Here is an 18,478-nt window from a genome sequence, read left to right as displayed (position 1 = left end):
ATTAACTCTACTGTAGACCACACCAAAGGACATCTATAATTCTACTAGACAATTTCACTACTTCTTCAAAAATGTCTGGTTAATGAATACCTACAGTGGAGTAGGGCACTATGGTCTTAACCTTTATCACCATCACAAAACTGTCTAATATATACTCTCAAATAGAGTCAATCGTTAATATTTCAGTACACTTATATGAAACAGTTCAAACACTAAAAAATACTAAAATATCTTTAAATGTATGTTAATTATGCAGGTCAAAATTAAATTCTTTACTTCTAATTATAAAATTAAGTCTATAGAAGCAGTGTAAATCACTAAGTCTATTACACTAATTTTCAGTACATTTTTTGAATTTTATATTCCATAAAAAGTACATTAATATAATCTTATATGAAAAATTCAAATAAGACTAAGACAAACAGTAAAATATGAAATTATTCACTTCTTTTCATTAATCCCATACTTCAAAAGTAACTGAAATGAAAAGAAATAATTCTACATCTTTCTGCCATGACTATTTTAACAGTAGGGAATGGATAAACAAACTAATAGATACAGAAGCTGTATAAAAATATTCTAGATGCTTGAATAAACAACGAGCATTCAGAATAGATTACTGGGAAAGAAACATGGCAAGCACAAGTATTCCACCCCAGCACAAACTAGAATTCAGCTCAAAAATACATGCTCTGACCTTATGAGTAGCTGCATCCAAGATAAATTCTGCACGAGTACCATTATTTTCTGGGCTTCGGTAATCAAACAATGAATTTGTGAGGTATGTCAAACCTTTTATACTCAAATTTTCACCACAAACGAAGAAACAGGCTTCCTGAAAATAAATGCAAAATTTTTAAACGGGAGGAAAATTGTTAAAGAAAATAAAACATTGGTTTTGTAACACCAATTCAGTAGTCAACAGAAATTATTACAACTTGAAGTCCTGTACAAAGACAAGGTATGCTGTCTCTGTTTTCACTGCCTATTTTGGCAGAGAACATTTTAACAAACCAAAGAGGAACTCCAAGTAGCTGCCATAAACAAGAAAGAAGAAACAATTATGAATTGGAAAGAATTTGGAACTACTGTCCAGGTGTTAAGTACTACCAACTTTCTCAATTCCCCTGAGCTCTATAATTTCTTACAGAGGAAAACAGTAAAGTTCCCCTCTGAAGCCAAAGATATATGCAGTCTCACAGATTTTTTTGGTATAGTTAAACACTTCAATAAGCACCTCATTATCCCTGCATTCTATCAAAAAAAAAAAAAAAAGGAGAATTGGGAGATTTTCACTTACGGTTTCACTTCTATTCATATTCTCTTCAAAATCTTTAACACCCATAATTCCTTTAAGGCACGTGACTCTGCAACCTACAAAACCAATCTGGCAATCAAAGAAAGGCTCTCCCATCATAAGGGCCTATAGAAGGAAAAGAAAGATTATGAACTTGAATTTCAACAAAAATGTTACAGGCTTTCCTTGCAGAATTTCTAAATCAGCTGAGACATCTTTAGGATTATGACCTTTCCAAATTTATTCTCCTCAGATTACAAACCCTATTTAAAAAAGAAGCATCTAATTTGTCTCTGTATCCTGAAACCTTTGTATCCTCAATGACTGGCACCTGAAGAACATTAATCCACACATACATATGAGCACACACAAGTCAAATGAAAGAATGAAAGAATAAACTAATGTTGCATATTCCAGTAAAATCTTCATTAAAAAATATTTTTTCAGTCAATACTACTGATCACCAAAATAGAAATACAAAGCTATAAATACAATTTTAAATATACTATTTATGATTTTTAAAAAACTGTATTTATTAAATATTAACCTTAAAAACCATTCCAAAGATTTCTGAAAGTACATTCAATGTTGATGGATTACCTCAACTGTAGTTCCTTCTTGTTCCCAACACAATACTTCTTTAGATTTTACTTTCTGAGGGCTATAATAACTACTCTCAGGTTGCATTTCAGTAAGCTATGAAACAATATAAGAATATTAAGTCAGTCAAATTAGTATTAAATGGCAATAAACTGTCATTATTATGATAAATTGATGGAAACAAGGCCAATTTTAAGATTCGGGAAATTTAATTATTAAGCAGGAAAACAGGTGCAACAAAAACAGCTGTAACAGATTATCCATGGTATAAAGGTTGAATATGCTAGTCTAGTAAGATCATACAGAGAATATAAATACTTTACTTCTATTTAACTCCTTTTTGTTAATAATATTGCTTAAAAAGACAAAAGCTATGTAGCTATAAAAGTTCCATACTCATACTCATAATGGTTCATATATTGTGAAAAATTTATGCATATTTTAACCTCATTCTATCTTTACTAATTTATTCAGCTTTGTTCAATCATTTCTAAGATTTCTACCAATCTGCACTTTTAAAGAAAGCTGTAAAGAAACACAGATTCAACAAAATTTTTTAGTTCTAGGAGGGAAACAGATAAAAGGGCTTCACTTTCAAAATATATAATCTCATGGTATGTGCCACAGACTCATTCAAGCATGCAAATACTTACTGAGTGCCTGCTCCATAACAAGGATTAACCTAGATGCTAACAAAACTATATATATATATATATATATGCACTCACTTCCCTGAAACTCACAGCATATTATTTCTACATACTCAAAAATTACATAATTGAAATTATTATTAAAAGATACTTTTCTAAACGCCATGTGGTACCCTGCTTTGGATCATGTTACCAAAAAAAGTCATGAAATTAAAGTCTGTAACTTATTGGTAATGCACCAATATTGGCTTCCTAGTTTTGACAAATGTACTGTGATAGTGTAAGATATTAATAATACGGAAAACTGGGTAAGAAACGTATGTGAACTCTCCATTCTAAGCATCTTTGAATTTTCCTGTAAATCAAAACCTATTACAAAATAAAGATGTTACTTTAAAAAGGTATTCTGCTCATGCTTACTAATGACTAATAAAGTCTCCTTTATTCTTATGGATATATTCTTCAAACTTAAATGCAAAATCAAAGATAACATTTAAAAAAGTACCTTTATGTCATATTGAACTTATTGAAAAGCAACAATTCTAAGCATGATAACCTCTTGATAACCTTAGGAATCAATAAATTATTCTCAAATTTTACAACAGTAAGTTTTTATATAAGGCTTTATTTCTTGGATGCTCCTAGAACTGGTATACACAATGCTGCTGTTTCAAAGTACAGTTCTATAATCTAAAATGCTTAAGTAAAATTGAATATTTTAGTTGATTGCCCTTCAGCTGTCTACAGTTATTGTAGCAAAAAAGCAATTAATTGATTAAAAGGACTCAAACATTACAAGAACAATTTTCAACATTATTTTTTAAATGCTACGTTTAATTTGGAATGATTTTTGTTGGATTGATATCAACTGTTCAGAATGCTAATGCAGAAACATGACCTTATTTTCTGACCAAACTATGAACCACAAATTAATTCCATACATTCTTCAAACCCAAGCTGAACAATGAATTCTAATGTTTTCCTCCTAAATATCAACATATTTCCCTTAGAGAAACAAAAATGCTTTAAATTTAAGATAAAATGACCAATGACAAATAATACCCAAAAAGTCTATAAAAGTTTTGTATATAAAATGCCTATTCTGACTGACTCTAATACAATTGTTTCATCAGTGAAGTTAATAGAAACATTACCAGAATAATTTCAAATTTAAAAGTAAACATGTAAAAGTCACCAGAAAAGATAGTACTTCAGCAATCCTTGGCTTCACTCATAAACTTAAAAATAACTGCACCTGGATCATCTAACACTGGCAAGACATCTAGCAACAATTTGCAACAATTGGATTTTTGTTATATTTTTAAAGAGTTTGTTCTATCACTTTTATTTTTTTCAGATTGGTCCATTTTAAACAAAGCTAATTCAGTCAATTTCAAATGAAAAATGTGTTTCATAAAATTCAGAAATAATAAACAATAATGTTAAAATAGTAGAGGTAATGTTTACATTATTTATCATTTCTTTCCCAAACTATCCCCCTTCCAAAAAAATCTTTTAAATTAATCAAGCCATGACTACACTTCTGTTGAAATTTATTCTCTGCATTTGTGAGCTTTGTCAAATGAGAAAATATGGAATAGTTTTAATTAGAAAAATCTTCAAAGACTAATTTTAAAATATTTTTAATCTACCACCTGCTAGAGTTATAAATTATACAGCTTTACTACTAATTGAAAAAGCTTATTTCAAGAAGTTAAACAATCTAAGGTAAATTAAAAATACCAGAACAGAAACTTGATTTTTCATTGCTACATTTCCAGTATCTAACAGTTGCCTGGAACAGTACGTATAATACTACTTGTACAGGCTGGACACATTAGTTTATCTTTTTCAGAAAAGTGCGTCCATAGAAAAAATAAATCCACAAAGAAATAAAATCAAAGAAAAATAATCTAAAAGAGGGTCCAAAAATTTAGAAAAATGCTAAGTTAGATAAGGAGATGGGTAGATGGATAGATGATGCTGCTACTGCTGCTAAGATGACTATGTACCACATGCTGACTAAGAACTAGACAATATTCAAATTCAAGAGCTGGAGATACAACTAGTCTTTCTTTAAGTTACGTTCCATTCCGTTCTGTCGCTCAGTCGTGTCCGACTCTTTGCGACCCCATGGACTGTAGCCTACCAGGCTTCTCCGTCCATGGGATTCTCCAGGTAAGAATACTGGAGTGGGTAGTTACTACTTACTAAGTTTGGTGTACTATCAAAAAAGAATAGCCACTATTTTCTGAAAAGACTAGTATTCCTTCATCTAATGGACATTTGCGTTGTTTCATCTTTCTTGCCATTATAAACAGTGCCTTTATGAAGATTCAGGTACATCTACTTGTTTGATTTCAAACAAAGATTTTTCTTATTAAAACTATTCCATATTTTCTAATTTGACAAAAGTTAAAAAGAACTCAGTTCTTTTGACTATATAGCTAGGAGTATAATTGTTTGGTCATTGATAATTCTTCATTTAACCTTTTGAGGAACTGCCAGTTTTCCACAGTGACTGCACCATGTTACATTCCCACCAGTCTTCCCATTTGTTTTAAAATAACTCCAACTATGATTCCACCAGTGTCAAATCACTGTTCTGGTCAAAATCACCAATAATTTCCACATTGACAAATCTAATGAATTCACTCTCACAGATGACTTACTCACTCCATTATAAAACATTTATGACACTTAAATATGTTCATTTGTACCATTTTTTAAGATTTCACATGTAAGCAATATCACGATATTGTTCTTTTTGTCCGACTTATCTCATTCAGTATGAAACCTTATCACCTTCATTTAAACTACACAATTTCCTCCCATTTAATGGAAGCATTCACTATTACTCTTTCCTTCTACTTTTTTCTACATAACCCTTACCATCAAGGGGTATATTATATATATTTTATTTGTTTTTACTAACAATTTACATTTTAAGGCAGAGGGATTTACATCTGACCTGTTCACTGTGAATCTCCAGAGACAAAACAATGCCTGGTACATAGATGACATTAATTAATATAAGTTTTCTGAATGAATTAGATACTCTTCAGGAACACTATATGTGTGATACTACTACTAAAAAGGTCCGTCTAGTCAAGGCTATGATTTTTCCCGTGGTCATGTATGAATGTGAGAGTTGGACTATAAAGAAAGCTGAGCGCTGAAGAATTGATGCTTTTGAACTGTGGTGTTGAAGAAGACTCTTGAGAGTCCCTTGAACAGCAAGGAGATCCAACCAGTCCTTCCTAAAGGAAATCAGTCCTGGGTGTTCACTGCAAGGACTCATGTTGAAGCTGAAACTCCAATACTTTGGCCAACTGATGCAAAGAGCTGACTCATTTGAAAAGACCCTGATGCTGGGAAAGATTGAGGGCAGAAGGAGCAGAGGACGACAGAGGATGAGATGGTTGGATGGCATCACCAACTCAATGGACATGAGTTTGGGTGAACTCCGGGAGTTGGTGATGGACAGGGAGGCCTGGGATGCTGCGGATCATGAGGTCCAAAGAGTCGGACATGACTGAGCAACTGAACTGAACTGAACCACTAAAAAGGTCAAGAAATTACCCAAAATCAAGAGTGGGTTATAGCTAAGAGTCAGAGAAGACAATATATGATCAAAGAACACATTAGTAGTATCAAAGTACCAGTAGTATTATATTTCCTAAAATAAAAGGATGTTCACCTTATTGTTTAACTTGAAAATACCTATTACATGATCTCTTTTGAGATCTTACATGCATTTGTTAATGGAGGAAGTACTCAAAAGTATTTTAAATACTGCTTAAAAAAATTAAGAGCAAGATCTAGATAATTTAAAAAAAGGACTCTTTTAAAGGAAAAAAACAGCTGAGCAAAGAGAGAGACTATATAAACAACTCTTTATATATATTTCTAGAAAAATGGTACAAATGCATCTATCTGCAGGGCAGAGATAGAGATGCACACATGGAGAACAGATGTGGACATGGGGGGCAGGGAAGGTAAGGGCAGTTAAAACCGAGAATAGCACTGACATATATACAGACACAGGAACTGCCCTACAGCTCAGATGGTAAAGGATCTGCTGCAGTGCAGGAGACCTGGGCTCGATCCCTGGGTTGGAAAGATCCCCTAGAGAATGAAATGGCAACCCACTTCAGTATTCTTGCCTGGAGAATCCCATGGACAGAGGAGGCTGGTGGGCTACAGTCTATGGGATAGCAAAGAGTCGGACACAACTAAGCGACTAACACACATACGTGCATAAAACAGGTAGCTAGTGGGAAGCGGCAATTCAGCGCAGTGAGTTCAGCTCAATGCTCTGTGCTAACCTAGAGGGGTGGGACTAAAGGAGGGGAGGGAGGCTTATGAGGGAGGGCATATATATACACCTACAGCTGATTTCACCTTTCTGTCTAGCAGAAACACAACACTGTAAAGCAATTATACTCCAACAATTCAAACAATGCAAAAAAAGAAAAAAAAATTGTAATGAAAGACAACACAGAGATGAAATAGTAGCTGGAGGGATACATAAAGTATTCAGAGATTTTCTCATGTGCATTTCTTTTTTAATGGAAACACTACGACATCTTTGTATACCAAATGAAAGATTCAGTAGGGAAAGAAAAACTTCCTATAAAGCTATTAAAAAAGGAAAGTGGAGAAGGCCTTAAGAAGACAAAAAGAGACCAAAGTTCAAAGATTTCAGATGAGGAGACATGTAATTTTACGAAGTAAGGATAGTTAGACTCCATCCCACATCTACTAAATGTAAAATAAGCTAGATTCTTACTAGAAGTCAAAAATTTAAGCATTAAAGTTGAGAGATTAAAAAAAAAAAGGAAACCTACTTTGAAAGTCACAGTTGCCTTTGTACAATAAAATCCTATAGAAACAATAGGATCCTTCAAAGTCTGTGCTTTTTGTTGATGTGTAGTTGATGTAGGATCATTCCCAAGGTAGTCTTCCTCGGCATCATCGTAACTCACAATGGCAGGGACAAATGACCAGGCCCATGATACCCATCCCTGTGGCTGGTCGTCCTCTTGCTGTGAATACAGCTCTTGGCCTTTGTACTGAGCAGGATACTGCATATCTATTCGTGTTTCATCTTCAGCACCTATCAAAGTAAAGTCATATTAAATAAATCAAGAGAATTAAAACAAAAGAATAATTAGGAATTTAAATTATATAAAAATGTTTCTCACACATGATTCTTTCTACATATAAATCATGAACAAATCATATACTGGTTATTATTATTTGAAACCAATAATTTAGCATTACCACTTTCAAGTTTCTATACATTATACTGGATCAATCTCCTTTAATACTATACAGTATTATGTGGTGAGTAGTTTATTATATACTTTTGATAAATTTTGATAAATACAAAGAATAAATTCACTCCTTAGGGCTTCATTCACTAATTTAAACAACAACAACATAAAACTTACCTTCCAAAAATAAAGCTAAGGTGCTGAAAAAATTACTCTTTTCAGAAACATCACAGAAATACAAGAAGAGTTCTTGATTTCCTGATAAACCCAAAAGAGAAAGAGAATGGCAAGTGTTCCTAGGCAAAATGTACTCCTCTCCCAAAAAAAGGATTAGCCCAAGGATGAAAGTAAATGTCATGATGAAATTATTCTTAACATGGTATTAAGAAAAATAATAGTTAATGATTTTCTTATTAGTGAATAACAGACACCTAGAGCCAGTCATCCCGGAATGTGAACTCAAGTGGGCCTTAGGAAGCATCACTACAACAAAGCTAGTGGAGGTGACGGAATTCCAGTTGAGCTATCTCAAATCCTGAAAGATGATGCTGTGAAAGTGCTGCACTCAATATGCCAGCAAATTTGGAAAACTCAGCAGTGGCCACAGGACTGTGAAACATCAGTTTTCATTCCAATCCCAAAGAAAGACAAGGCCAAAGAATGTTCAAACTAGCGCACAATTGCACTCATCTCACATGCCAGCAAAGTAATGCTCAAAATTCTCCAAGCCAGGCTTCAACAGACGTGAACTGTGAACTTCCAGATGTTCAAGCTGGATTCAGAAAAGGCAGTGGAACCAGAGATAAAGCTGCTAACATCCACTGGATCATCGAAAAAGAGAGTTCCACAAAAACATCCACTTCTGCTTTATTGACTATGCCAAAGCCTTTGAGTGGATCACAACCAACTGTGGAAAATTCTTCAAGAGACGGGAACACCAGACCACATGACCTGCCTCCTGAGAAACCTGCAAACAGCAGGTCAAGAAGCAGGTCAAGAAATCAGTCCTGAATATTCACTGGAAGGACTGATGCTGAAGCTCCAATACTTTGGCCACCTGATGCAAAGAACCCACTCATTGGAAAAGACTCTGATGCTGGGAAAGATTGAGGGCAGGAGAAGGGGGCAACAGAGGATGAGATGGTTGGATGGCATCACTGACTCGATGGATATGAGACTGATCGAGCTCCGAGAGTTGGTGATGGACAGGGAAACCTGGTGCTCTGCTGCAGTACATGGGGTCACAAAGAGATGGACACAACTGAGCAACTGAACTGAGTTAGTGAATAACATCTTTCTTATTCTACAGATGAAAAAATCATAGCAAAGAACTTTTACCTGGTTATAAATTGGCAAACTAAGGATTTAAATTCCAACTACTGAAACTTATTCCACCTTTTTAAAGATAAAATCCATCAGCGTCCTTTAACATTATTCTAACAATACAAACAAAAGAGGCAGATCATCAGGGAATTCAGGGGAGAAATTATTTTTAAACAAATTCATGGTATAAGCAGCCGCCAGCAGATTCACTCATATCTACTCTTCATTGATAAATCTGTAAATACACATACTCAATTAAACATCATCCTCATTCAGAGTCACTTCTAGGTTTTCTGGTGAAAAAAATTAACTTTTATAATCTTCATGACAGGAGATTTTTGGAACATCATAGACTTTTAAGTCATAACACATGGCTATTGACCTCTCTCATCTGGGACAAAACTTGATAAATAATAACTGAAGTACCTAACATACAGTACTAAGAGACCTTAGTCATTTAACTTCAACATAAATTAGAAAACTTACAAATCCAGAAAATGTTTTACATCATCTTCATATCTTGCTGTTTAACCATAAATACCATATAAATTTCTACCGAGGAATAAATAAAGCTTATTATTAACTGTCCTTAATAAAATCTCAAGTAGGGCATCATCACTAAATATCAACTTGGTAATAAAAAGTCAGGTCAGCTCAGACTGGGTCCACAGAGCTGAACTCTGGATCTCTCTTATCAAAACCATTCAACAGAAGGAGTATCCCACTGCTTCTTCTTTTGAAGCAAAAGAAACATCACTCAGAGAAGTCTAAAAAATCAGTCACTATAATTTACACTTATTATTAATTAATAATGAAGAAAAGTTTTTTATGAAAGATGCTTTTGAAGTTCCAAATCCCTGCTTACTCCTTTGTCAAAAGAATGAATTAGCACCTGGAGAAGAAAAAAAGCATCTCTTTGATCCCTGGTCAGAATTTCTTAAAATATTCTTTGCCTTTGAAATGGTGGATCTTAACATGTGACCCTTTGGCAGAATTCAGGAATTTCATAACTTTCAATGAAAAAATATATATTCAGTACTTAACTAAAATGAAGCATTCTTCTAATTACGAATGCAGGTAACAAATCACAGTTACACCACTAGTACCTTCAACTCTAAAACCTAAAGAAATCATAAATATATCAAATAACAGTGGTTAAGCTATCTCAAAATATCTTACACACGTCAGTACTTTGAAACTATAATAGGTATTAGACTTTCCGCTATACTTCACAGTTCAATATGTTAATACTGAAGCATATATTAAAAAACAACAACAAGACAAAATACAGGAAATAACAGTTTTCAGACACTGAACTTCAGGCAATGAAGGACAGTAGGTTCTGAGAGAAGAGAAACAAGAGAAATGAGTTTGATCGGTCCAGTTTACTGTCTGGAATGAGTTTCTAAGCTACAACAAGAAAGAGGGAATCCAAGTAGAGCTCAGAGATCTCACAGATGAGAAAACAGGATACTGAGTGTAGGTAGACTAAGGTGCCTAGAGTTTGCAGAACAGAGTACCAAACAAGGACCTGCTCAGAGAGAGCAAACTCCTGAGCCTGCAGAGGGCCCCACTCCAGTCTTCACCTGAGTATTCATCAGTTGCATGTAAGGAAACTAAGGCCTTTAAAAGAACAACCAGAAAGGGGCAAAGAAAATACTCCCCAAGACTTACAACTGGGAATAGTCTGTATTCCTACCACCAAGAAAGAAAACAACTCTAATTCACAGAAGACCAGGTACAGTACTCAAAAGGGTAATTATCTCAGTAGTGGAATAAAACTGGGCTTAAGCTAATAGCTGCTAAAGGTTTTAGACCCCATCTAAAAACATGAGTTTGAGTGAACTCCGGGAGTTGGTGATAGACACGGAGGCCTGGAGTGCTGTGATTCATGGGGTCGCAGAGAGTCGGACACGACTGAGCGACTGAACTGAACTGAACTGAAAAACCTTTAAGGCAAGACAATTGAATTAAATTGCTTCCAAATAACTTAAATGTTTTCTAGAATACAATAATATCCAGCACCCAACAAAATAAAATTCACAATGTCTAGCATCCAATTATCAGATGTGCAAAGAAGCAGGAGGATATCACAATGAGGAAAAATAAGTTAGTCCACAGAAAAAGATCTAGTAATAAAATATTTCATAGCATTAGTAAACAAGAAACATTAAAACAGCTATCTAAATAAAATGTTATTCGAAAAAAGCACAACTGAACCTCTAGAGATGAAAAACACAGTATCTCAGATGAAATATAAAGTAGATGGGATTAACAACAGATTAGCTACAGAAGACTAGTCATCTTGAACAGAAATATAAACTATCAACAGTGAAACCAGAAAATGAAAGGAAAAAGAAAAACATTATGAACAGAACATCCAAGAGCTCTGTGGAACTTCAAGCAGCCCAATATATATGTTATTGGAGTCCCCAAAGGAGAAGAAAGGGGAATTGAAAAGATATTTGAAATAATGCCCCCAATTTTTCTATCTGAAAACTATAAACTCACAGATACAAAAACCTTAATGTACTCCAAGCACAAATAACATGAAGAAAGGACACCAAGATATTAAAATCAAGGTGCTTAAAACTTTCCAAGAAAAGGTTCACTGGTTTTACCAGTGTGTCAAAAGAATCCATAACATGCACGATAGAAGGTTAAGAATTTCTGCTTTAGACAGCTGAAAAAAAAAAAAATTCAGATGTGTTTGGAAGCAAGCAACCTTTTTTGTTTTACCAAAAAAAAAAAAAAAAGGAGCAAACCTAATCATCTTCTTAGAACACATAAAGGAATAGTCATAAAACTTTGAAAATTGCATTCAATCAAAATTTAAAACTGCTCAAGAAACACCTATTAAAAAATGAATTAGGCAAATCAGAGACCAGCAAAAAAATATTCCCTAGGGGTATTTGACATGTATTGTCATTCTTGATTTCAAAATATATGAAGAACCACCTTTATACACAGCTGACTCACTTCGCTGGACAGCAGAAACTAACATAACACTATAAATCAACTATACTTCAATAAAAAAGATTAAGGGAAAAAGTCACCAATCAGTAAGGAAACCCAAAAAAGTTTTTAAAATAGGCAAATATTTAACAAATGGCACAAAGTCAGATATACTAATTGTCAAAAATCATACCAAAAAAATTCAAAATAATTGATCAGGGAAGTTCACATTAAAACCACAATGAGCAACCGCAACATATATGTCAGAATGGCAAAAAGTGAAAAAGGACTGACAACAACAAATGCTGCCAAGGATGTAAAGCAACTGGCATACACCGTTGATGGGAATGTAAAATGGCACAATTACTTTGGGGAAAAAAGCCTGGTAATTTCTTTTTTTAAAAAGTATGTAATAATAATTCTGTTAGGTATTAAACCAAGAAAAAGAATAGCTACATGTCTTGCAGAAGAATGTCCAGGTCATCTTCACTTATGATAACCAAAACTGGAAATAACTCAAGCATTCATCAACAGGGTAATGTCTAAATAAACTATGTTACATTCACATGGCATAGTCATTCAATGTACTTAGCAATAAAAAGGAAACAAACACTGATATATATAACAACACAGATGAACCCCCAAAACACAATGCTTTCAGAGCAGTGAAAATACTATGAATGATACCATAATGATGGATACATTTGTTCAAGCCCACAGAATATACATCAGGAAGAGTGAACCTGAACTAAACTACTGACTTTGGGTGATAATGATGCAGGTTCATCAGTTGTGATAAGTAGAGGGATGCTGATAATGGGGGAGGTTATGCGTGTATGTGGAGAAGGAAATGGCAACCCACTCCAGTGTTCTTGCCTGGAGAATCCCAGGGACGGGGGAGCCTGGTGGGCTTCCGTCTATGGGGTCACACAGAGTCGGACACGACTGAAGTGACTTAGCAGCAGCAACAGCATGTGTGTATGAGAGTGGGGGTATATGGGAAACCTCTGTACCTACCCTTCAATTTTGTTGCAAATATTAAAATTGCTCAAAAAATTAAGTCTTAAAAAGTTTTTAAAAATGAAAAGTAAAAAAACAAGATTATGCTTATGGAAAGAATCCTTTCACAGGAGAATTTATACTGTATGTTTCTATTTACATGAAATTCCAGAATCAGCAAAAACTAATGCATGGCTTCTTTCTTTGTTAGATTCAGAACAGGGTTTTCTTGAGTGCAAGGGGGGTGGGCAGGCAGCTGGGGGAAGGGAATTGACTGAATAGTGCCATGAGATATCTTTTTGAGATATTAATGACACATATTTTGATGAGTGTCCTATATCACACAGGCATACACATTTCTCAAAACTTCTTAAATACATACTTAACATTTATGCATTTCACCTTATGAATTTAACCTTTAAAAAAAAGAAAAAGAACTGTCAATAAACATAAACTCTAGATAGGGATATGCTGCTGAAATCTAGCGGTGAAATATATTGATGTCCGTAACTTAACCGTGAAATGCAGCAAAAACTGGTTGAATTGATGGAGAGAAAGTGGTGTTAGATGAACAGATACATGATAAGCAAATGTGATAAATATTCACTATAGAATCTAGATGATGAGTAGATGCTACACATCTACTCAACCACATAGTGGCTGTTGATTGTATAATACTTTCAATTTTCCATATATTAGTATTTGAAATTTACCATAATAGCAGGGTGGAAAAAAATGAACTGACCAGCTTCTATATGCTAGGTTTTGTTCAACTAGTTTTTGTTCTACCAGTTCTGTCATATAACCCTAGAAACAGAACTTCTGGATAATATGGTAACTCTATGTACAACTTTTTGACAAACCAGACTGTGTACCATTCCCACCATCTATGCGTCAAGGTTCCAATTTTCCCACATCCTTGCCAACACTTATTATGAGTTGTTTTTAACTACACTGATTAGTTGCTATAAAGCACTATCTCATTGTGGTTTTGACTTGTATTACCCTTCATGACTAATGATACTGAGCATATTTTCACATGCTTTTTGGCCACCTCAATATTCTTTCTGGAAACAGGTCTATAAAGGCCTTTTGCCCACTTTTTAATGGGGCTATTTGTTCCCAAGTTTTAAATGCCCTTTAGCTAAAGGCTCTAACTGTGGAAGTGAATCATCAACTTCTCCAAATTTTTCCTGAGATTCAGACCAACACAAGTCAAAGCCTATCACTCCTTTCACCATTTTTTTACTTCCAATCTTTAATACCTCGAATATTAATATGTCGAACATCTGCCATAGTATTTAATGTTTAAGTGCTTAACTGTTCACATGTCTGTTCACTCCAATGTATATTAAGATTTTAAGGGAAGAGAATTTGTCTCTGTGCTTTCCCACATTTCTTTATCTCTGCATTCTCCTACATTTCCAGCAATAATGTCTTACACATAAATAGGCTTTAGTAAAAGTATAATGAACTGAATAAGTGAAATTAACCCACTAAGTATCTTTCAATGAAGTATATACTTCAATGAGTAATGCTCCAATTAATGAATTAGGTATCCTCCAAAACACAGTTAATTAGGTATAATTATAGTTTATTATAGACTATCCAGGTAGCTCAGTCGGTAAAGAATCCACCTGCATTGCAGGAGACCTAGGTTCGATCCCTGGGTTAGGAAGATCCCTGGGAGGGCAGGGCAACCCACTCCAGTACTGTTGCCTGGAGAATCCCCATGGACTGAGGAGCATAGCAGGCTGCAGTCCATGGGGTCACAAAGAGTTGGACACGACTGAGCGACTAAGCACAGCACACATAATTAATTATAATTACATATGATAATTAAGTATAAATAACTTAGTTAAAATAACTCAGTGAGACTTCACAGAAAAGTTATCAATATTGCTGCTCCTTGAACAACAAGGTGGTCAGGAGGACAAGATGAAAATCCAGGTGTAACTTTATAGTCAACTCACTATCATATTTACAGTTCTGTATCTGAAGATTCAACCAACCATGGATAATGCAGTTTTACTGAAAAAAATTTGTGTGTAAGTGTATCTTGCACAGTTCAAACCCATGTGTTCAAGGGTCAACTGTACTGTAACTTACCAGGAAATCTTGAGGTTGGATTATCCTCTTATATAATGTATATTCTGAACACTTATACCTACTAGAAATAGTCAAGTTATTTTTAGCATGTAGAAAAAAGAAAGTGAGAATAGTATGCAAAATGTAGAAAAGAAAAAAAATCAGTGTTAAGCAAATCATCCCATCATATCAGAATACTGTAAAACACAATCTAATGTTGTAGCTTTTCAAGTTTCACAATGGTGAAAATATTTGTAAGAACAATAGTTACAAATATTTATTGTATTTACCTGTAACATTTCCCAACATATCTTTATTGTGACAAGTAGAATCTTCTGTTTCTCCATCTTTAAAATTTCCTATTTCTCCATAGTAAAGAGCAATCCCAAGTTGCATTATACGGATAAACATAGGCAACTGTTGATCAGTGATAGAAAGTTTCAAACTCTCTACTAAGGTATGAATCTATATTTTGGAGAAAACAAAAGTATCAACAAAAGTATATTCAAAGAGAATACTATTTAAACGTAATTACAGAAATGTTAAGTCTTAAAATGGAGTACCATAGGAAAAACAGTAATGTCTCAATGTTTCTAATATTTAAGCCAAAATGACAGTTCTAAAATTTTAGAAATTTAAACAAATTTTCCTATGATGATCACTAACTTCAGGCAGAAGCAATGTTAATCCCAACTATCTAAGTGGAAATAGAAATGATCATGAGAAGATATAGTCACAATGGATTTCAAGATAACTTTTCCAAAAATTTTTTGTTAACAAAATACCCATCCTATAATATTAAGAGCATAACAGTATTCCAACAAAAACCATAAAGACCTCTGTCACAAATAAGAATAAAAGCTTCATAATGTCATTTTATAAATCGTTAATCCACCCTTTCCAGCTTTATTAACCAAAAAGAAAGCATACATATCCTAAAAACATGTTAAGTGAGTACACTGCTAACACTATAACTATGGAAGTATGCACATGGTAAAATAATTGTCAGACATAGAAAACAAAGTGAAAATATGACCAGGAAAATTTCTCAAACAAACTTTAAATAAAAGAATTAAACATACTATAAAATTTACAACATGAATCAATTATAAGAAATAAGACTAATTACTATCAATAGGGCACAAAGTCAACAATCAAAGTTCTCCTTATAGAACAATACATCAATAAAATATAAAAACAAGCTCAATATCTCAATATAATAATTTCCTGTTGTTACATAAACATGGAATAAAACCAATTAACTCATAAATAAGTCTTTTGGAAGGTTTAACTAACTGGTATTTGAGTGTCTATGAAACTTGAAAAAGTAATGGCAATCAGCATATCTTTAGGGATAAAGGCACACAAAAAAAAACTGTACTTGAAGGGAAGCAAGTTATACAGGGAGATATAAAATATCATATTCAAATATGAATATAGGTTTTAAAAACTGACAAAAATCATACACCAAATAGACTATGAAGAGGTAAGAAAATTGAGGAAGGGTTGTGCAGGTGTGCAATGCAGGCCTGCGAAGCTCTTCTTAAATCTGACATTTATCTGCCACATCCTTTTAAATACCATATGGCACCAATAGCACCAGTGATAGCTGTCTTAGCAAAACCAACGTCAATCCTGTATGCACATATGTATGCACTTAAAATCTTATACGCATAAACATATATACCTTTAAAATATATAAGATATTTTATACATATAAATATAAATATTTATACATATAAATAATACATATAAATATCTTTAAAATCAATAAAGCTAACCAACAATAGGAAAACTGACAAAGAACCTAAATGAACTTTTCAAAAAAATAATGGCCACTGAACATATTTTCAAATATCTAAGTTTACTAAAATCAAATTAATATTAAATTGCATTATTTTTGCTAAACAAGTTGGCTTTTTTAAGTATGATCATATTTAAGGATAGCAGAGTATAATACAGGCACTCCCCTTAATGTTCACGAGCATATACACTGGTTAAATGCTTCTGGAAGCAATTTTGTAGTTCAGAGGACAGGCCTTAAAAGTTTAAACCCATTAATAAGATATTTGCAACTACAGAAATCATTCCTAAGGAATCAATCAGCAATGTGGTCAAAGATTCACGTGTAAAATTTCATTCCTCTGTAAAACTGTTAAGAAAAAGTAAATTTTCACTAAGAGGGGAAATGTTAAATAACACATCTGTATGCTCTGTATCTCACAGATGATACAATCTCTATGACATTTATTACACACAAAAGTAGAAAATTACAAAAAGTCTACCCAAATATAAATAAATTCAAAAGTCACCTAATGAAACATACATGAGAACCTTAGACAAATAATTAGAGTGTCTCAAACATTTTTGGAGATTCCCTGTCTTTGAGATGATCAATGAGCTTAACCATGTCCATTTAATACTTATTTCCTAGGACTAAGCTGAAAAAATGATGGCTCTAACTCAAAAACACCAAATCTTATATCACAGTACTAGTAATAAAAAACTGAAAATTTAATTTCAGTTAAGCATAAATGGTACCACTCTCCTCTAATTTACACATCTTAAATGTACAATTAAATCTGTATTAAAGATCAATAAATTTTTTTTTTATATGGTAAGGCTTCCCCATATCCATTACTTGCTTTCAAAATATATCTTGAATTTACTCTTAACATTCCCCAACTTCACTGGTAGAGTCAAGGTCAAAGAAGGAATGTTTAAGTCCACTGCCCTGGGATACGGACACAATTACTATTATTCCATGCTTATATTTGCCTAAGAAGCTAATTCAAAACCAGAAGGAAAGAGTAACAGAATTTAAAGAAAACAATGTGTCCTGTAAAAAGTGTAAGGAAAAAAAGATACTCAAGACTGAGCACTACCAAAGAAAAGTGGGTGGAATTCATGTATAAATACAAAGCTACATGAAATTCCATGTCTTATGTTTTAAAAGCACAATGTAAAAATAACAAATAATTTATACAGCCACACCAAAACAAGCACAGTGGTCAATACCAGTGTTCAGACTTAGGACTGGCTTTTTCATTACAGTACAAAAGCTTGTAACGCAGTAACAAAAATTTATTCCATGTGAAAACTTAGTTAACAAGATCAGTAGTCACTGTGTGAATACTTTTTCAAAGACAGATAAATAGACAAGAGATATAGAAAATTTTATCCAATAAAACAACACAAAATTTACACTTAGAGAATAACTATACACACTAAAAATATTTGCCAATACCTGGAGAACAAATTTTCATGTGTATCAAAAGACATTACTG

At 33.5% G+C, this 18,478-nt stretch overlaps 1 protein-coding gene across 7 annotated transcripts in view; it reads right to left on the bottom strand.

The window, feature by feature from the left end:
* VPS13B (vacuolar protein sorting 13 homolog B) overlaps positions 1-18,478 on the bottom strand; it is a 767,155-nt gene that overhangs the window by 707,223 nt on the left and 41,454 nt on the right. For all 7 annotated transcript variants that reach the window (XM_055431816.2, XM_055431817.2, XM_055431818.2 and 4 more), the window contains exons 7-11: positions 15,482-15,656; positions 7,398-7,666; positions 1,898-1,993; positions 1,301-1,423; positions 698-835 (exon numbers count right to left, since the gene is read on the bottom strand). In XM_055431816.2, the coding sequence (XP_055287791.2) occupies positions 698-835; positions 1,301-1,423; positions 1,898-1,993; positions 7,398-7,666; positions 15,482-15,656 (801 nt within the window). The remainder of the gene's footprint in view (positions 1-697; positions 836-1,300; positions 1,424-1,897; positions 1,994-7,397; positions 7,667-15,481; positions 15,657-18,478) is intronic.

This window comes from Moschus berezovskii, chromosome 16, assembly GCF_049115385.1.
Source record: "Moschus berezovskii isolate FMDL1 chromosome 16, NW_MosBer_1.0, whole genome shotgun sequence".
Lineage (NCBI taxonomy): Eukaryota > Metazoa > Chordata > Mammalia > Artiodactyla > Moschidae > Moschus > Moschus berezovskii.
The sequence above is the reverse complement of the archived record's forward strand: the minus strand, read 5'-3'. Positions and strand labels throughout refer to the sequence as shown.